Source organism: Macaca nemestrina, chromosome 15 (assembly GCF_043159975.1).
Source record: "Macaca nemestrina isolate mMacNem1 chromosome 15, mMacNem.hap1, whole genome shotgun sequence".
Lineage (NCBI taxonomy): Eukaryota > Metazoa > Chordata > Mammalia > Primates > Cercopithecidae > Macaca > Macaca nemestrina.
The window spans coordinates 85,772,301-85,793,863 of NC_092139.1; the positions used below are offsets into that span (position 1 = coordinate 85,772,301).

The 21,563-nt window shown below is 46.1% G+C and overlaps 1 protein-coding gene across 4 annotated transcripts in view; it reads right to left on the minus strand.

Moving 5' to 3' along the window:
• The window catches only part of LOC105480735 (clathrin heavy chain like 1), a 113,849-nt gene extending 93,218 nt beyond the window's left edge, over positions 1-20,631 (minus strand). For 2 of the 4 annotated variants that reach the window (XR_011613882.1, XM_071080009.1), the window contains exons 1-2: positions 20,441-20,631; positions 3,789-3,996 (exon numbers count right to left, since the gene is read on the minus strand). Coding sequence is in view for 2 of the 4 variants with exons in the window: in XM_071080009.1 (XP_070936110.1) it covers positions 3,789-3,996; positions 20,441-20,482 (250 nt within the window). In the remaining 2 variants the exon portion in view is untranslated. Of the gene's footprint in view, positions 1-3,788; positions 3,997-20,440 lie in introns of those variants that run through there. The other 2 variants (XM_071080008.1, XM_011739882.2) reach the window with 2 other exon arrangements.
• Positions 20,632-21,563: the final 932 nt, after the last annotated feature.

A 21,563-nucleotide genomic window follows, 5' to 3' on the forward strand; every position in this document is an offset into this window, starting at 1 on the left:
TGTAGTGATGATTCCACAACTCTATGAATTTAAAAATCACTTAGAAAGAGTGAATGTTATGGTATGTAAATTATACTTGAAAAAAGAAGACAAAGAAAGACAAAAAAAAAAAATCTGGACCAAAAATTCTTGGTGGTACACTGCCAGGATGGGGGTACCTTTTAGTGTCAAGCAGCCTTAGATCACAGAGGAAATTTCCTCTAGCTTGAAAACTTGTCAAGCTGTCCTTAGCCTGGTTTAAATGAACATGTGTTTATGAGGCACAAAATATTCAGCATCACAAAAAGGACCAAAAAAGGACCAACCTTCTTTGGGAACCACTTCAGGTCAGACTTAAGTAGTCAAGGTGAGGAGGGGGCCTTCGGGGGGTACCATTCCCCCTCCTCTATCCCCCACTGAGCTCAGTGCCTACTCTCCACACAGGCACTAGATTAGCCTATACTCCATCTACCTCTAAAAATTAAAAGAAAAAAGGTAAAGTTTGTAAAAAGAAATACATATAAATACTGAAAAGGTAATGTGATATGGTTTGGCTCTGTGTCCCCACTCAAATCGCATCTCCAGTTGTAGTTCCCAATGTTGGAGACGGACCTGGTAGGAAGTGATTAGATCATGGAGGGAGACGTCCCACTTGCTGTTCTGGTGATGGTGAGTGAGTTCTCAGATCTGATGGGTAAAAGTGTGTCTGTGGCTACTGTGGACACCCTGCCTATGGGTTAGCCCTGCTCTGTGCAATAATAGCTCACTACAGCTTTGAACTCCTGGGCTCAAGTAATTCTCCCGCCTTGGCCTCCCAAAGCACTGGGATTACAGACATGAGCCACCTGGCCTAGCCCTTTTTGTAAAAGGAGGTCCGAGAGCTGCTTCATGAGCCCCTTTCCAATCACAAAATTTCACCAGCCAAAATGGGAAAAATCTGTGAGATACAAGGTGAGGCCCCACACCCTGTATTTCTGCATTGGATCCTAGGAGCTAGTCAAGGTGTGTGATACCGCAGAGGACTCTGCGGAGCTCACCTGCAAATCAATCATCTCCATCAACCAATCACTATACGAACAACTTTCTTCAAAGACAGTTTGCTCATTTGGGCATATGGCCTTGAAAACACACTGTACATCCTCCACTTGTCTACGATTTGTACTACAATGATCCGAGATTTGACTGCTACAGAATTAGCAGTAAAAATAAGATAAAGCTGGTCAGGCACAGTGGCTCACACCTGTAATCCCAGCACTCTGGGAGGCCGAGGCGGGTGGATCACAAGGTCAGGAGATAGAGGCCATTCTGGCTAACATGGTGAAACCCCGTTTCTACTAAAAATAGAAAAATTAGCCGGGCGTGATGGCAGGCACCTGTAGTCCCAGCTACTTGGGAGGCTGAGGCAGGAGAATGGCGTGAACCCGGGAGGCAGAGCTTGCAGTGAGCCGAGATCGCGCCACTGCACTCCAGCCAGGGTGACAGAGCCAGACTCCATCTCAATAAATAAATAAATAAATAAATAAATAAGATAAACCTTAAAATTATGTCTCTTTTTGGTTCTAGAGCCTTACACTTCCCTACACAAAAGAAAACAGGACTCAACATGTTATAGCTGAAGTGATTTATATGACCATTAAGAATAAAAATAAAAAGGAGCAGCCCCTGCCACCTGGAAGCTGGCCTGGCAATCACAGCAAGGCCATGCTGCTCTCCTGATGGACATAAACCACCTTGGAGAACAGCAGCCTCAGGCAAGGGCCCTCTGAGACCATGATCAAGTGAGACAGAGCAAGCACAGAAACAACAAGGTTACTGCGCAACTCACAAAATACCAATACCCCTCTCTTTCAGCTAAAATAAGTGACTGCTATTTCTTTACCCATTAGAGCGTTAATCTCACTCTAGTCTTCCCTCCCTAATAGATAAGATTTATTGAGATACACAATCATAAAAATTACCCCCACTTGCTGCCAGCATCCAATCCACAGCAAACCCCTGCTTCCTTAGATTACCCCCTACATCATCCAACCAAAGCCCAAATCCTATAAAAGGCTCTACCACCTTCTTACCGAGACACTTCCCAGTTCCCCATGGCGTGTGTTCTCTCCCACTGCAACAATAAACCCATGTTGTTCAACTGCAAGTGTGTTCCTGGTGGTCTTTGGCTGGAAGGGATTGACAATATCTAACCACTGCGTTCTCTCTACTCCCCAACTCCACACCAGAACACACACACACACCCTAGGAGCTCCACACTGCACATTGTTAGAAAGAACTGTACCAGAAAACCAGGAAGACTAAAATGCAGATCATTTTTGAGACCTACTGAGAACACTAAACAGCAAACAACATGCTAAATAAGGTCTCGCAAAAGTACAACAACAAGGCTGGGTACAGTGGCTCATTCCTATAATCCAAGCACTCTGAGAGGCCCTTGAGGCCAGGAGCTCAAGACCAGCCTGAACAACACGGTGAGACCCCCTTCTCTACAAATATTTTTTTAAGTACTACAACATAAAATGCAGAAAAGGGCAACGCTACAAGGCAAATATTCCATCAAAAACAGCCAAGGGATAAGTGACAAAGTAAGATAAGATAAAAGAAACATTAATATTCCAGAATAGCAATAATTTCTAACTAAAATAGTTTATACTGCTTATACTATATGTTCAAAAATAATTACTTTGACAAGATTACAAGGGAAAAGGTAGGGTTGGTAATAGACCAAAGATCCTTTCAAATAAAAGAATTTCAGTTATTGCTTTTTAAATAGAAAGGTCTTAACTTCCAGATGTCCTTCTATCTACTGAAATGACCAAGTAGACACTACTTCTGTAACAAAATAGAAGCCTAGGTAAAGCTAATATTTGGCATTCACAAATTTTAGGTCCAGAAACAGTTTTTGCTTATCATTTTTTTTTTTTTTTTTGAAATTGAGTTTGGCTCTTGTTGCCCAGGCTAGAGTGCAATGGCACGATCTCGGCTCACTGCAACCTCCACCTCCCGGGTTCAAGCTATTCTCCTGCCTCAGCCTTCCTGAGTAGCTGGGATTACAGGCATGCACCACCACACCCGGCTAATTTCTTTGTATTTTTAGTAGAGATGGGGTTTCTCCATGTTGGTCAGGTTAGTCTTTGAACTCTCGACCTCAGGTGATCCACCCGCCTCGGCCTCCCCAAGTGCGGCGATTATAGGCGTGAGCCACCACAGCTGGCCCAGTTTTTGCTTTTCAAAGTAAGTGATAATGCATTTCACATAAAACATTAAGTCTACTGCATACATAATCCTTTTATTTCCCAAATGAAGGCAATATAAGAAGATTCTGTATTTTTCGAGATAACTAGAAGGCTTTAAGCACCCAAGATGCCCTGATTTCAAGGTAGTGAAATTTTATTAATTATCAGCTCCTCTACCATTGATGTGTTTCACAGGAGGAAAACCCCCAAGCCTGTATCGTCGGATAACTGGAAGCACCACTGCAGCAGGCCCTCGGGCAAGGGGGCCACACAGCCTTCCTGGGAAACATGCACAGTGCTGTTGTGCGTTCCTAGTCGCATGAAGACAAAGGCTTGGGCATTTTCTTCCTCTTGGTGTGTCTGGCACTGTGGGTGATGTTACCGAGAAGCTCTGGTGCTCAGGGGCCTCTTAGTAGGGCACACTAAATATAACTTTTGCTAAAACTTTTGGAATTAAGTTGAATACTATTGATGACACTTTGCCATGAGCTTAGTGACACTTGTTGAATATTTAAGGTAACACAGCAGTTAAAGTGAGATAAGATTCCTTTCTAACAATCCCATCAGGTTTACCTTTCAGAGCTATCACCTTAGAGGCCGGATTCATGATGGCACTCTCTGCAGAGATAGGCCGTCGGATCGGAGCCATTGGGTCACTCATGTCAATGATCGTGACCTGTGCCTGCTCACCAGCTTTCTCTCGGATACATATGAACTTGTCAGATTCCATGGTCAGTGTGCTGAACCCAATGTTGGCTGGATTAATTCCAAGGTTTTGGAGCTAAACAGAAAAAAAGCATTTGATTAATTTTTTTTTCCTCTGAAATGGATTGACCCTAGCCAACAGCAAAGGAGGAGAAGTTAAATAAAATTTAGAAAAAAGTTAACATTAGGTAAACACTTGAAGCAAACATTAGCTTGCTTTTCTACACCTGTAATAGATCCACCCAAGCCTGTGAATCAATTCTCAAGGGGATGATCAACCCACAGTGGAGATAAGACATGTGCAGGATGACACCAGGCAGTGTCAAGGATGCCACAAGTGAGACAGACAGGAAGAGATGAGTTGGGGGTGAACTCCCAAAGAACACCATCAGATAAGGTGTCACAGATAAGCCCACCACTGACAAGAGCTTTGGAAGGAAGGCGGTCTTGGAGAGGTGAAGGCGAGGGAAGCAGAAGGGAAAAGGGGAGGAAACACAAAACCTGGTTTCTCCAAAAGGCAAGAAAAAAGAATTGGCCAAAGGTTTTTGCTTAAATATTTCCCTAGATATCATCAAATCTGTCCAAATCTGATTTGAAGGAATTTCTAAGTCAGTGTCATTACTTCCTGGAGAGTCTGAGGTTAATAAGAAAGTCAGCAGGTTGGCACATCTTCCAAGGCTGATGGATTCCTTCAACTGTGTAAACTGAAACCAGGCGCCTTTCTCCAAAGGCCATCTTATACCAGTGACTGGGCTAAATCAAGACCTGTTAATGGGATAAGCTTCAATGAAAAACTCTGGGAAAACACACACTCAAGAAATGTTTATCATTCCCATAAAGCACCAAGCTTATTTCTACAAATTTCCCTGCTCTGACCTACCTATAAGACACCTTTATTTATTTATTTATTTTTTTGAGACGGAGTCTCGCTCTGTCACCCAGGCTGGAGTGCAGTGGCTGGATCTCAGCTCACTGCAAGCTCTGCCTCCCGGGTTTACGCCATTCTCCTGCCTCAGCCTCCCAAGTAGCTGGGACTACAGGTGCCCGCCACCACGCCTGGCTAGGTTTTTGTATTTTTTAGTAGAGATGGGGTTTCACCGTGTCAGCCAGGATGGTCTCGATCTCTTGACCTTGTGATCCGCCCGTCTCGGCCTCCCAAAGTGCTGGGATTACAGGCTTGAGCCACTGCGCCCAGCCGACGATACCTTTATTTTTAAACACTGTTCTGTTCAGCTCCAATTCTACTGCTACTGATTTGACCATTTAACATCTGTTACCTCGTGTAACCTTGAAGAGGCTCACACTAGCAACAAAGATCATGGAGCACTGTGTTAAAATCACCACCACCCTTTGGCAGGAACACAAGTGAGACTGTTCATACTGCGAGTATAACTCAGGACGGTGCCTTGTTTGTCTTTTGTAGCAGAGTCTAGCACATACTGGATGTTCCAGCTGCTGAGTGGAGCAGGCTACACGACAACAGGTCACCTCATCTCATCCTCCTGTTAACCCACTGAGACAAGCATCTCACATACACTTTACACTTGGGAAAAACAAAGTGTTGGGGTTCAGAAATCTTTCAGAAGTTACAAAGCTGATTAATGAGGGAGCCAGGTATAATAAAGCCTGTGTTCAGACCACAATACTGAGTTCTTTGAAATTCATGTTCCGTTTTAACACAGAAAAGATAAACTAAGCGGTGATTATGTTCCCAAATGAGTCCACCAAAACAAACAAAAAACAGATATAACAGCAAAAAACAAAACATTACTTCATAGCTGCAGTGAAATAATTTTTTTAAAAATAGAACTTGCCAATTGATATTGCCATTATTACAAGAAAGTCCCTTCATGTTCCAAACTTGGGTTATAGCAAAGAAAATAATGCTAGCAGTGGTTTATGAAGGATAGGAAAAACCAAAGTATTCTTCCTGTTCTCACACATCCCTCAACACAAGATTTCTAACACCAGATGTGTGGGGGTTTCTCCAGCAGACACCACCTGGATATCCTACAATTTAATTCAATTCTAACAATATATACCTAGAGATAGTATCAGATCCCATAGGCTGAGGGCTCAGTCCCATAAGACTGACTCCACTTCAGGCACTAATCGCAAGCCCCAGGCTGCAGCCTGTACTTCTGACCATCCAGCTATAAACCAGGGTTCCCATGACCTTCTTCCTGGGTTTGACTAATTTGTTGGAGTGGCTAACACAACTCAAGAGACACGTTTCTCATTTATTACAAAGGATATTACAAAGGACACTGATGAACTGCCAGATGAAAGAGGCGCTTAGAGAAAGGCGCAAGGGGTGTCCTTGCCTTTTCCAGCACACGGCTCTTCAGGAACCTCCATGTGTTCAGCTATCATGGAGCTCCCGAAATCTATCTACACATCAGCACCACACTATTTTATTTATGGAGGTTTTGTAACATCTGGTAGGGCCTGCTGTCCTTTGCACTTGTTACTTTTGAAATTTTCTTAGGTATTATATTGCTTAACTTTTTTGTAAGTCTAAAAAAAAATTTCAAGCCCCCAAATAAGAATATGGGGGTCATCTGTGGCAGGCGAAGTCATGAGACTGGATGGTAGCACCGAGAGAGACCGTGAAGAGTGAGAGAAAGGCTTGGGAGCCCAGGGCACAGAGCCCCAGGACACACCAAGGCTTAGAAGGGAAGCAGAGGAGCAGCCCATGAAGATGGACATAATTTACTCACGTAAAGTTAACATACTTAAGTAAACCAAGAATAAAAGATAACAGAAGTCCCACAAGTGCAACCACTGATACTTAGTAAACCAGGAAACCACATTAGCACAACCAAAGAAAACCTCCCAGTGTCACCAACTTTCTCACAAATCAGCCATGTTCAAATTCCATCATCCTCTCCTAGTTTAGTTCCCTGCTGGATTATACAACAACATCCAAGGTCATAAATTCCTGGAGGACACAGATCAGATTAGTGGGGTTTTTGTTTTGTTTTGTTTTGTTTTCTTTTGTTTTTGAGACGGAGTCTAGCTCTGTCCCCCAGACTGGAGTGCAGTGGTGTGATCTCAGCTCACTGCAACCTCCACCTCCCGGGTTCAAGCGATTCTCCAGCCTCAGCCTCCTGGGTAGCTGGGATTACAGGCAGTCACCACCACGCCCAGCTACTTTTTGTATTTCTAGTAGAGATGGGGTTTCACCACGTTGGTCAGGCTGCTCTCGAACTCCTGACCTGTGGTGATCCGCCTGCCACAGCCTCCCAAAGTGCTAGGATTACAGGCTTGAGCCACCACTGGCCAGATTAGTATTATTTACTCTGTCTGCAAGTAATAGAAAAATCCTGAAAAACAGAATAATACAAATGCCCTAGAAGTTACTTTGTTTGTTCATTTATTTATTTATTTATTTGAGACAGTCTCACTGCGACGCCCATGCTGGAGTGTGATGGCACAATCTTGGCTCACTGCAACCTCTGCTTCCTGAGTCCAAGCAATTCTCCTGCCACCCTCCCGAGTAGCTGGGACTACAGGCATGCACCACCACACCCGGCTAATTTTTGTAATTTTTAGTAGAGATGGGGTTTCACCATATTGGCCAGGCTGGTCTAGAACTCCTGACCTCAAGTAATTTGCCTGCCTCGGCCTCCCAAAGTGCTAGGATTTACAATATTTATTTAAAAAACAGAGGACAGTGGGATTCCAGAAGATAAGACTGCTGCATTTGAGGTTCCCCCTCCAAATTCTACAACATTATCCATCAGATTTGTGAGCCCTTTGAAAAGAAAAACATGAATACCTGCAGCCAATGTGGGCTCACTAAGAAGTCACACCAAACCAATCTAATTTTCTTGAAGTCAAGTAAATGTGGTAGAATAAATCTTCATTTCAGCAAAGCATCTGGCTTACCTCAGCTGAGGTAGCCAAAGTAACTTTCATGGGTAATCAGTCCCCTACCCCAAGCCTTATCTGTGGCATGCTTATAGAATAGAGAGCTTTGCTTTGTATTTTCATATTTACTTAATCTCTTCTTTATTCTCAGAGTCAAATTCAGGTTCTCCTCATTTTGAATCCATCAAAACACTGAGCACATAAAAGCCCAAACAATGTATGAAACAAAAGACTCTTGGAATGAGATGGAAAAGCATGAAGTGAGCTTGTGTCCACAGCTGAACTGCACCTCAGTGGTGCTGGCCACATTGACCTCTGTCCGTCTGCTGCCAGGGCCCAGAGCTCAGACCTTAATCATCTGCTGGTCAATATTCTGAATAATGACTCTACCCAAAGTCATACACAGCGACTGTTTCATCTGATAAGGGTATGCTTTGAGACTGTCAATATACTAGAGTAACAATCAGAATCTTAACAGATTTGAAAGGACTATGAAATTAAAAAGATAAATGTACACAAATAAAATACTACATTTGTGTTAAGTATTAAAAAAAAGGTCACAGCTTGCTTCAAAAAGCAGCTCTAATACATAAAATGTCAACCAAATGCAATGCACAGGCCTTCTTTGGATGCTGATACAAATAAACCAAATGTACGAAGCATTTGAGACAAAGAGAGAAACAACACTGACAAGATACTGGATGATACTGAGAAATTACTGATTTTTTTTTTTTAGGTGTGATGTTATTAGAGTTAAAAAATAAAGAATTGGCCGGGCGCGGTGGCTCAAGCCTGTAATCCCAGCACTTTGGGAGGCCGAGACGGGCGGATCACGAGGTCAGGAGATCGAGACCATCCTGGCTAACACAATGAAACCCCGTCTCCACTAAAAATACAAAAAAAATTAGCCGGGCGTGGTGGCGGCGCCTGTAGTCCCAGCTACTCCGGAGGCTGAGGCAGGAGAATGGCGGGAACCCGGGAGGCGGAGCTTGCAGTGAGCCGAGATCGCGCCACTGCACTCCAGCCTGAGCGACAGAGCGAGACTCCGCCTCAAAAAAAATAAAAAAAATAAAAAAATAAAAAAATAAAGAATTCTTGGCTGGGCACAGTGACTCATGCCTGTAATCCCAGCACTTTGGGAGCCCAAGGCGGGCGGATCACGAGGTCAGGAGATCGAGACCATCCTGGCTAACACGGTGAAACCCTGTCTCTACTAAAAAATACAAAAAAGTTAGCCGGGCGTGGTGACAGGCGCCTGTAGTCCCAGCTACTCGGGAGGCTAAGGCAGGAGAATGGCATGAACCCGGAAGTTGGAGCTTGCAGTGAGCCGAGATCAGGCCACTGCACTCCAGCCTGGGCGATAGAACAAGACACTGTCTCAAAAAAAAAAAAAAAAAAAAAAAAAAAAAAAAGATTTCTTAGTGTATATCAATGGATGAATAGATAAAATACAAAAATTAGCCAGGCATAGTGGCGGGCGCCTGTAATCCCAGCTACTTGAGAGGCAGAGGTAGGAGAATCACCTGAACCCAGGAAGCGGAGCTTGCAGTGAGCTAAGATTGTGCCATTGCACTCCAGCCTGGGCAACAGAGCGAGACTCCATGTCAAAAAAAAAAAAGTCACACAAAAAGACAAATATTGTATGATTCCATTTATATCCAGTATGTAGAACAGTCAAATCTACAGAAACAGAAACAAAAAGTAGATGGTTTTAGGGGGAGGAGTGTGAATGGGGGAGTCATTTCTTAATAGGTATGGAGCATCTGTTTTACAAGATGAAAAGAGTTTTGGAGATGGATGGTGGTGATGGCTGCACAACAATTTGAATGTACTTAATATCGCTAAAGTGTACACCTAAAAATGGTTAAGATGATAAATTTTATGTTATATGTATTTTACCACAATTTTAAAACTTGGAAAAAAATAACAAAGAGTTCTCTCTTGGAGATACATCCTAAAGTGTTTAAGGATAAAACAAGATGTCAGGAATTAGCCTCAATATAATTTGGTAGCGATTGGAGACATAAGTAAAACAAAGCTGGCCATGTATTGGTAAGCAACCCATTCTTGGTCTTGTCGACCTATCCGGATTTTCTGGCTTTAGCAGAATAGGACTGGATGCTCTCCAGACAGAGCAGTGCATGTAACTGGGCCTGAGTTTTCTAAATTGTCATTTTATTCTCAGTTTGGGGATCAATATTGGGTTAATATGGTGACATTCTGATTTCAACTCCAAATATCAAGAATTTGTAACCCTGAATAATCTGTATCCAACCTCTTGAGCATAGTGGGTTTTTAAATAATAGTAGTTGAGTCAAGTTCCTTATCTAAGAGCATATATACACATGTATGGCATTTGAAAAAGGTAAAAGGACCTCACAAATAAGACAGTGTCTTAACATCTGAGAATAGTGGATCCAAAAATAAGATAAAGACTATCAGATGAAATTAAGACAGTAGTTCTCAACCAGGAGTGCTATCCTTCAGTCTTCAGAAATGGGAAAGGGGCAGCCAGGCGCGGTGGCTCACGCTTGTAATCCTAGCACTTTGGGAGGCCAAGGTGGGCAGATCAGAAGGTCAAGAGATGGAGACCATCCTGGCCAACATGGTGAAACCCCATCTCTACTAAAAATACAAAAATTACCTGGACATGGTGGTATGCACCTGTAGTCTCAGCGACTTGGGAGGCTGAGGCAGGAGAATCGCTTGAACCCAGGAGGCACAGGCTGCAGTGAGCCGAGATCGCACCACTGCACTCCAGCGACTGGCAACAGTCGCAAGACTGTGTCTCAAAAAAAAAAAAAGAAGAAGGAAAAAAAAAAAAAGAAAAGAAATAGGCAAGGGGATCGGGCGCAGTGGCTCACGCCTGTAATCCCAGCACTTTGGGAGGCCAAGGTGGGTGGATCACTTGAGATCAGTTCAAGACCAGCCTGGCCAACATGGTAAAACCCCGTCTCCACTAAAAATACAAAAATTAGCCGGGTCTGGTGGCATATGCCTGTAATCCCAGTTACTCAGGAGGCTGAGGCAGGAGAACCCAGGAGGTGGAGGCTGCAGCAAGTCAGGATCACGCCACTGCACTCCAGCCTGGGCGACAGAGCAAGACTCTATCTCAAAAAAAGAAAAAAATGGCCAGGCGCGGTGGCTCAAGCCTGTAATCTCAGCACTTTGGGAGACCGAGACAGGCGGATCACGAGGTCAGGAGATCGAGACCATCCTGGCTAACACGGTGAAACCCCGTCTCTACTAAAAATACAAAAAACTAGCCGGGCGAGGTGGTGTGCGCCTGTAGTCCCAGCTATTCCGGAGGCTGAGGCAGGAGAATGGCGTAAACCCGGGAGGCGGAGCTTGCAGCGAGCTGAGATCTGGCCACTGCACTCCAGCCCGGGCGACAGAGCGAGACTCTGTCTCAAAAAAAAAAAAAAAAAAAAAAAGAAAGAAGAAAAAAACAGAAATGGGCAAGGGTAGTTTTAATAGTACAATGAGTGGAGAACTCATTCTCTATTCATTTAGCCAGGAATGCTCAATACAGTACAATCCCACAAAAATAACTTTTCCATTTAAGATGCCAGATACTACTGTGAGTTTTTCTCCATATGCAGAAACTAAGTCCCAGAAAAGTGATGTGCCGAAAAGTCAGGTTTTCTTTTTTTCTTCTTTTTTTTTCAGACAGAGTCTCACTCTGTCACCCAGCCTGGAGGGCAGTGGCACGATTTCGGCTCACTGCAACTTCTGCCTCCCAGGTTCAAGTAATTCTCCAGCCTCAGCCTCCTGAATAGCTAGGACTACAGGCGCCAGCTACCATGCCTGGCTAATTTTCATATTTTCAGTAGAGTTTTGCCACATTGGCCAGGCTGGTCTCAAACTCCTGACCTCAGGTGATCTACCTGCCTCAGCCTCCCAAAGTGCTGGGATTATAGGTGTGAGCCACAGCACCCAGCCCAGGGTTTTTTTTTTCACTAGTTAGCAAAAATAACCAAGGATTCCTGATCCCTAGTACATTATTCTGATAGGTGACCTAGCTACACACATTTTTTTAAAAATTTTCTTTCTTTCTTTTGAGACAGAGTCTCGCTCTGTTGCCAAGGCTGGAGTGCAGTGGTGCAATCTTGGCTCACTGCAAAGTCTGCCTCCCACATTCAAGCTATTCTCATGATGCAGCCTCCCAAGTAGCTGGGACTACAGGTGTCCACCACTGCACTGGCTAATTTTTGTATTTTTAGTAGAGACAGGGTTTTGCCACGTTGGCCAGGCTGGTCTTGAACTCCTGGTCTCAAGTGATCCACCTTCCTCGGCCTCCCAAAGTGCTGGGATTACAGGCATGCACCACTGCACTGGACCTTTGCTACACATTTTAAATGGCATATATAAGAGTTAACTAAAGCCGGGCGCGGTGGCTCACGCCTGTAATCCCAGCGCTTTGGGAGGCCGAGGCGGGCGGATCACAAGGTCAGGAGATCGAGACCACGGTGAAACCCCATCTCTACTAAAAATACAAAAAATTAGCCGGGCGCGGTTGTGGGCGCCTGTAGTCCCAGCTACTCGGGAGGCTGAGGCAGGAGAATGGCGTGAACCCGGGAGGCGGAGCTTGCAGTGAGCCGAGATCGCGCCACTGCACTCCAGCCTGGGCGACAGAGCGAGACTCCGTCTCAAAAAAAAAAAAAAAAAAAAAAAAAGAGTTAACTAAAGAAGGTAAAGAAGATGCTGTTTAATGATCCTTTTCAGTTCTCAAAGCCTGCAATTAAATCAATCAAAATTCAAATCTGACACTGGGGGCCAGGCATGGTGGCTCATGCCTGTAATCCCAGCACTTTGGGAGGCCAAGGTGGGTAGATCACTGGAGGTCAGGAATTTGAGACCAGCCTGGCCAACATGGTGAAGCCGGGTCTCTACTAAAAATACAAAACTTAGCTGAGCGTGGTGGCACACGCCTGTGGTCCCAGCTACTCAGGAGGCTGAGGCACAAGAATCGCTTGAACCCAGGAGGCAGAGGCTGCAGTGAGCCAAGATTGTACCACTGCACTACAGAGAGAGACCCTATCTAAAATTAAAAAAAAAAAAAAATCTGATTCTGGGGAATATGCAAAAAGAAATTACTCATCTGATAGTCCTGTGGTTTCTATGTATAAGGGGCTTAAGGAAGAGGTCTAACTGGGAGGACTACAACTGTGTTTATACAAGAGCATTAGTGAGAACACCAACTGCCTACATCAGTGAAGCCAGAATGCTTAAGTTGCACTGAACATTCCCATGTTTTCACACCTCTGCAGACAGCAGTATTTTTTTCCTTCTGTATCTGTATCCTTCCCAGTCTCACTCACTGCTTTATCCTTGTGCCTAGCACATGGATGGTAAACAAGTAGTAAAACAAATTACTTTTTTCAGGGCAGTAAAATTTAGTTCATCTACAGTTTTTAAAACATATTTTGAGGGCTGGGCATGGTGGGTCATGCCTGTAATCCCAGCATTTTGGGAGACCAAGGTGGGTGGACCACCTGAGGTCAGGAGTTCGAGACCAGCCTGGCCAACATAATGAAACCCCATCTCTATAAAAACACAAAAATCAGCTGGGCGTGGTGGCGGGCACCCTTAATCCCAGCTACTTGGGAGGTTGAAACAGGAGAATTGCTTGAACACGGTAGGCAGAGGCTGCAGTGAGCCAAGACCACGCCATTGCATTCCAGCCTGGGCAACAAGAGCGAAACTCCGTTTCAAAAAAATAAATGGGTCGGATGCGGAGGCTCACACCTGTAATCCCAGCACTTTGGGAGGCTGAGGTGGGCAGATCACAAAGTCAGGACATCAAGACCATCCTGGCCAACATGGTGAAACCTCATCTCTACTAAAAATACAAAAATTAGCCACACATAGTGGCATGCACCTATAGTCCTAGCTACTCAGGAGGCTGAAGCCAGGAGAATCGCTCGAAGCTGGGAGGTGGAGGCTGCAGTGAGCTGAGATCGCACCACTGCACTCCAGCCTGGTGGACAGAGCGAGACTCTGTCTCAAGAAAATAAAAAAAAATTTTATATTTGAAACTTATCAACAAGCCTTTCCTAGCCTAAAGAGGGAGCTTTGTAAATAAGGGCCTATGAAGAATGTTGACACTAAGGTCTTTTCCAAAACTTACATTCTAGGAGTAGGTTAGTTCGGGGATAGTTAACTACATTTATTTTTATTTTTTTTATTTTTGAGACGGAGTCTTACTCTGTCGCCCAGGCTGGAGTGCAGTGGCCGGATCTCAGCTCACTGCAAGCTCCGCCTCCCGAGTTTACGCCATTCTCCTGCCTCAGCCTCCCGAGTAGCTGGGACTACAGGCGCCCACCACCTCGCCCGGCTAGTTTTTTGTATTTTTTTAGTAGAGACGGGGTTTCACTGTGTTAGCCAGGATGGTCTCGATCTCCTGACCTCGTGATCCGCCCGTCTTGGCCTCCCAAAGTGCTGGGATTACAGGCTTGAGCCACTGCGCCCGGCCAGTTAACTACATTTATATAATGCTTTACAGAACTTCTCTCAAGTTACACCATTACAGGTTTTCTGTATTTTAACACCAGTGCACAAGACTCTATATTTATCCCAGTTAAATGTCAACTAGTTGGATTCTGGCCTGTCAAGATCCATCTGATTCTAATTTCGTCGCTGAACTTTGCTATCCCAGCTTTGTGGCATCCTTCTTCAGCCTGCCAAGAGTGATGGTCATCTCTCTGGCATGGAGGCCAGCAGCAGGCCTCAAGAGAAGCGGAAAAAAATGCGGGAGAAGAGCCTGCAAACTCAGTAAAGTCTCAGTGAAGAAGCAAGGAAGGAAAAATCAGAAAGATTGCAGAAAGATTCCCCCTTAGAGAAGTGGGTGACAGGGTGCCAGCAACTACTACCCTAGGGAATACTGATAAACATGTCAGATAGATGCAGTGATCTGTCTGTGATCTTCAGTGTGTTAAGTTACAAAAACAAAGGGCAGAAGCATATTTAAAGCAGGATTCTCTTCATCATTTTTGGAAAGATATAGTGGATTCATTAATAGTGGTTTCCCCTGAGGAGAGACAGAGGTTGAACTGAAAGATTTTAATTCCCATCAGACTTGCCCCTGCAACAGAAATATCTGAGTGGAGAGGAACCTGGACTCAGACCCTCCTAGGACTTAATTCTTTCAACCCAATCAACTAAAAAAGCACTGGTTTATGCAGCTTAGGCTTCTGAACATTTAAATGTTCTATGGTGAAGATTTGTTTTTCCAAAGAGTCTCCATTCAAATTCATTTACTATTTGGTCACTCACAATGTCACAGTGGTAGGCACTCCCATGAGGCTCACCCTCCCAGACACCCTGGCTGAGGCAGGTTACTCTCCTTGCTTTGTAAATAAACAAGTTAGAAGGCAACTAACTGGCCAGTATGTATTTCCAATACCAGGAGCAGTGGTAGGCCAATAGGCAAAATTTAACAGCTTACATGGTATCTTAAAAAGATATTTTACACTGGAATGCCATAATTTTAGGATGCAACGAGCCGTCTTAGTACATTTGTCTTAGTACTATTGTCTTCACAAACCACTTCACAAAATGACATAGCTACGTAATGGCAACATAAACCAAATATGAACTGGCCTACTATGGGTATGTGTCCCCTTTTGGAGCATGAGCCCCAGGAGCCTCTCCAGACACACACGGGTGTGTGTGGATGGGAACTGTTTTCAGTTCAAGCTCAATCTACACCTTCACAGTTTTACTTTCCTCCCTCTTTCCTGAATGATTAATACTGACTAACATGCAGAAGACGGGTTCACCCGGGCTGTGTGTGAGACTCACCTGGGAAGAAATACCAAAGCTCCATCTCCAGCACTCAGAGCTTTGGATTTAACATCTAGCAGAGATATGTTTAAAGCTGCAGGCCATTCTCACATGCAGCCTAGGTAGAGAAGCTCTGGTTAAGATCTTGACCATCTTTCTCCTACAATTCTAATGCTCAAGGTCTCTACATCTGTTTCGAACATCACCTCAGAGACACTTTGAGGGAACATGTTTATGTTTTCTGTGTATTGAGCTATGACACATTTCACAGCTTACAAACTTGCAGCTGCTTTTTTGATCTAGCTAGGGGGAATTGCTTAAGGCTCAAGAAAATTTTTATGTCACCAAACTATTCAACCATTCCTCTTCTGAATCAAGATGTCCTAAATTCTCAGCCCATCCTCAGATATTACAAATAGCAATACCCTTCCAACTCTGATATTTGAATATTTCTAAAAAGTTCAAATAGTAGCTCCTGAGCTCACAATCCAGTAGAGAAAATGAACAGCTACAGTACCCTGGGAAGAGGGTCATTATAAGAGGAACCCCAAAGAGGCACAGAGGAAGAACTCCTAACTGACAAATCAGGGAGAGCTTCCAGAGACAGTGTCATTTTCACAGATACCAGAAGGCTCAGTAGGAGTCAGTGAGTAAAGAGGGGTGAGGGGAGAATGTGTTCTGGCAAGGACACAAAGGGAGTAGCAGCAGAGTTGAGCAGGTGTTGGGCTAGGAAGAACAGGAAAGAGCACGTGGGGATCAGCCTTTTCATGCCAGAGGAAACACAAAACCACTCCCTGAAGGACTTTAAGCAGATGCTCATCCTTGGAGAAGATCACATTGCCTGTGTGCTGGAGAATGGACCGCAGGAGGGCCAGACTGGAAGCAGAAGGACAAAGCTAGCATGACCATCAAGGTGGGGAAGGATGGCATAGTTTAGGGAAATGGCAGTCATGATGACAGTAGCAGAACAATGCCAAAAGTAAACAGGAGAAAGGGACAACAGGATGGGGAAAACACATCCTAGGCTCCTGGCTAGACACTGGACAAGATACACATCTGGGGAGAAAGGGAACCCCATTTCTGAACACTGTGTTTGAGGAACCTGCTGACCATTCCCTGGCCGCCTTCTGTGGACAGCTGTCACAATGGCAGCTACAGCTCATAAGGACACAGTGCTTTACAGTAGTCCCCTCTTATCTGTGGTTTTTTTCACACTTTGTTACCTGCAGTCTGAAAATATTAAATGTAAGATCCCAGAAATAAACAATTCTTAAGTTTTAAATTGCATGCCATTCCGCAGAGAGTGATGAAATCTTGTACCAGCCCACCCAGGACGTGAATTATCCCTCTGCCCAGCATATCCAGCTGTATACACTGCCGGCCCATTAGTCACTTAGTAGCGGTCAGTTACCAGGTTGACTGTTGCAGCATTACAGAGCTTGTGTTCAAGTAACCCTTAATTTACTTAATAATGGCCCCAAAGGCCAACAATAGTGATGCTGGCATATTGTTATTATTGTTCTGTTTTATTATTAGTTATCATTGTTAATCTCTTACTGTGCTTCATAGAAATTCACCTTTATCATACATATGTATGCACAGGAAAAAAAAGTGTATAAAGGGTTCAGAACAATCTGCAGTTTCAGGCATCCTCTGGGGGGTCTTAGAACATATTGCCCATGGGTAAAGGGGACTACTGTATTATGTCATTGTTTAAAGCTTTACATTTATTAACTCAAAACCTCACAACTACCTTGTGAGATAAGAAGTATGCCTTTTATTCTTATTTTATAGATGAAGATATAGAAGCACAAAAAAGCTACAAACATTGCCCTAAATCACACAGCCAGTAAGTGCCTAAGTCCAGATTCAATGCCTTCAGTTTGGCCTCAGTTTGTGCTCTTAACCAGGACCTGCTACTGCCTCTCAGGCACACAGCAGTGAAACTCCAAAAACACTCAGATGGCTTGGGAACACCGAGTTTATGGGAACACAAAAAATCACCAGCAGCATGTCCTGAATGAAAAAGTAGAGGGGCTCAAGACAGATTCCAAGCTCATCCACAAGAGGCACTCACAGGGCAGTGGGTGTGGGCAGAAAGGAAGGAGACACCTTGGGAAACTGTGGGACCAAAAACAGTAGAGAAAGGACCCTCAGGAGGCAGTAAAGTACAGCATCAGATGCGGCTGGACATCACAGAAGACGCGTGTGCTGTGATGGGCTTTATCTCATCTATCTCATCTCATCTTATTTTTTGAGACGGAGTCTTGGTCTGCTACCCAGGCTGGAAAGCAGTGACATGATTTCGGCTCACTGCAACCTTTGCCTCCCGGGTTCAAGAGATTCTCCTGCTTCAGCCTCCTGAGTAGTTGGGACTACAGGCGCGTACCAACACGCCTGGCTAATATTGTATTTTTAGTAGAGACAGGTTTCACTGTGTTGGCCAGGCTGGTCTCGAACTCCTGACCTCAGGTGATCCACCCACCTCGGCCTCCCAAAGTGCTGGGATTACAGGTGTGAGCCACCATGCTCGGCCTGATTTTATTTTTTATAGCAAAGATTAGCCAACTGCAGCCTGCTTTTGTATGGCTAAACTAAAAATCATTTTCATATTTTTAGAAAGTTAAAAAATGTAAGAATATGGGACAGAGACAGAATGTGACCCTTATAAAAAAGCCTGCAGGATGACTTGTAACCTTTGCAAAAACAGATTCAGGGGAAAAAATGGAGACAAAAGCCAGACTGCAGGTTACTGGGGAATATAAAAATAATGAAGCGCTATAAAGCAGCTCTTTCATGATATCCAGCTATAAGAGAAGTTTCGTGGGGACAAGAGCGGGGGAAGAAGTTTGCTGGTTGTACAGATGGAAGAGAGGTGAGCATTGCCCAACACAAACACGAAGAAACCATGAGAGGGAAAGATGAAAATACAGCAAAGAGAGGCTATGACTGAACAAGGCTCCCTTTTAGGGAGGAAGGATACCAGATCCAGAGCATAGACAAGAAAGGACACCTACTTTTGAGGCAACAGGAAGGCAGGAAAGGGTGGCTGCAGACAAGCGTCTAAGTCTGCAGCCATAAAGGTGAGAAACATCCCAGTTATGGCTTTAGTTTTCTCCAAGTCATCTGCTGGTTGCAAGGTAGGAATGGCAGGATTGGGATTTAAGGAACAGGCTGAAGTTTTGAAATGTCTGTAGTGAAGGCAGTGTGTGCTGACTCAGTGTGTGCTCTACAGAATGTAGAGCAGCCTCAAAGACCCAGTCAGTGTTGGAGACCACAAACCACACACTTTCATTCACGTGGCTGCCCACAAGCCACAAGCATTTTCCAGATAATGGAACATATCAACTCTGACGGACATTACAAATCCTGATGGACATTAGAAACGCTGACAGACACCCAAAATGCCTTATTGCTTTCTTGCTCTTTGAAAAGAACATATTTAGACAGTGGTTAAGCACAGGCATTGGAGTCAGAGACCTGGGTTAGAACTCAAACTTTGTCACTTACTAGCCGTGTAACTTTCGCTGAATGAATTATAATATGAACCTCAGTGACCCATGGTAGAAAACAGGATATCACTACCTGCCTCAGTTATCATGAGAATTAAATTAAACGAGATTTATAAAATACAATAGTCAGTGGCAAGAGAAATGGCTCAATAAATGATAACTACATCATCTCATTATTATGAGCAGCAGCAGTATTTTGCTACCTCAACATGACTGGCGCTGGCTCAGCTTAGTGGCAGAATGAAGTCCAGGGGGACAGATGTCGAGGCACTTCCACCTCCACACAATTTCCACTGTGTCACTAACCAAGCGACCCTGGCAGGATCCTCTGGATATCAAGTTTCCAGTCTGCAGAATGAGGGGACCGGACTGGTCACTACACAGGTCCCAAGGCCTTTCCCGTCTGCATCTAGGGCTAACAGTGCTCTGCACTGTGAAAACAGGAACTTTCAATCAAGCACGTTCCTCGATGTACTACTTTGTAGTCAAAAAGACTGGAGTCTGAATCCTGTTCTTATTGAATGAAGATGAGTTCAACACTTTTGAGACTCGGTTTCCTCATCTACAAAAGAGTAAGCGAATCGCAACGAATGGGAGTGTGACGATTTAACATGGAGCACTCAGGGAGGAGCCGCTGGAGACCCTTCTCTGTCGCACCTCCCCGGGTAAACGAGGGGACCAGCGCCGTTCCCGGGCAGACCCGTGAGCGGCCCGCAAGGCGCCCGACCCAAGCCTTTGCTCAAAGCAGGCGACCAGTCCTTATGTTCCTGAGCACAAACAAACGGAGAACAAACTGGGACCTTATTAAAAAGGCAGGCTTTGGAAGTGTTACTGCATTGAAAAGCCCTACTTCGGCTTAGCCCTGAGAAATTTTTCTCTTGGGTCACGCATGTTCACGGTCCTCCCAGGGGAAGCCGCCCTGGGAACGAAAACAGAGCACAGAGGCAAACTCAGGGGCGAATAAGGACCGGAGAACACCAAGCGGGGCGTGGAGCTGTGGGATCGGCGCGGCCCTCGGGTTGCCCCGCCTGAAGCGGGAATCTGTGTGCGTCCTCGCGGGCACTGAGCTGGGCGTCCCAGGGGGCGTTCGCTTCCACCACCAGCGTTCCCCAGCCGGCGCCCGCCGGTAACGGGCTTCGGCGACGGCACCCGAGCGGGTCCTCGCGAGCGGCCGCCGCGCCCGGGACCCCGCAGCCCCAACCCAGGTGGGAGGTCAGAAGTCGGCGCGGCCAGCTGGCCAGCGGCTCAGCGGGGCTAGGGGCGCGGGGTCAAGCCTGAGAGGCCGGCCGGCGGAGGCGCGGCTGACAGGACGGAGCGCGGGGCGCATCCCCCGGGCCCTCCGGGCCTCACCTGGAAGTGCTCTTGAAAGCGAATAGGGAGGATCTGCGCCATGGCTGGTGCGGGACCTAGGCAGCTGCGGCGGCGGCGGTGGAAGCGGCAGGGATGACCGCCGACCCCTCGCGCGGGCTGACCGGTGGCGACGGCGCAGGCGCAGTTGTTCCGACTCCAGGTCCCGGCCCCCGCCCTCCTCCTGACGGCGCCCTGGCCCCCACCCCCTCCGCTGCCCCTCCCCCGTCCCTCGTCCCTCCCCTGCCCCTCCCCCGCGCCCCTTCCTCCCGCCCCGCCCCTCCCCCGCGCCCCTTCCTCCCGCCCCTCCCCTGCCCCCGCTCCCCCGCCCCCGCCCCGCCCCCGCCTGCGCAGATCCCTCCCCCCGCTCCGAGGGTCCGCGGAAAGTAGTCCCGCGCGCCCTCTGCCCTGAAGCGGTGTGCGCGAGGTCCCCGAGTGAAAGGTTTTCAGGGGATAAACCCTGACAGGGTCTGCGGCGGTCCTTGCCCAGCGCCTTCCACATGTGGAGCGGGACAGTGGTGCTAGTTCTGCCTCCAACTCTGGACGGTTGAGTTCAGGGCCACTTTTTACGCAGGCACGGATGTGACAGAAACATGGAAAAGGGTCTTGGAAGAACCACATGTGCCATATAACGAACGACCTCTTGGTCTCAGGAGGACCGTGTATATGACGGTGGTCCCATAAGATGATAACGGAGCTGGAAACTTCCTGTCCTCTGGTGAGGGCTTAGCCAAGGACATTTCCTTCCCTGTATTTGGAGATAACACGGTACAGGTGTGTCATTACGGGTGCCGGCGGAATTCTGCACCTCACACGCGGTGCGGGTGTACAGCCTAGCAGCAGCGGACCGCATCAGCTGCCTAGTTGTGTAGTGGCTGTGCCATCTGAGTTTGTGTAAGTTCCCTTGTGAGGATCCCACAGCCGAGACGCATGCCTCAGAATGCATGGATGCATGGGACACGTGACTGTACCTGTTACAGACGTGTTTCGGCGTGAGGCTCGGTCCCTGCTCCTTTAAGAAACATCTTTCCTGGCTCATGCAGTTTCTAGAGGACACTGTGTTGGAATATCAATGCTAAGAGTCAGCGAAGCTCATCTAGCAGCAGATGACCAGCCCCAGGCCAGT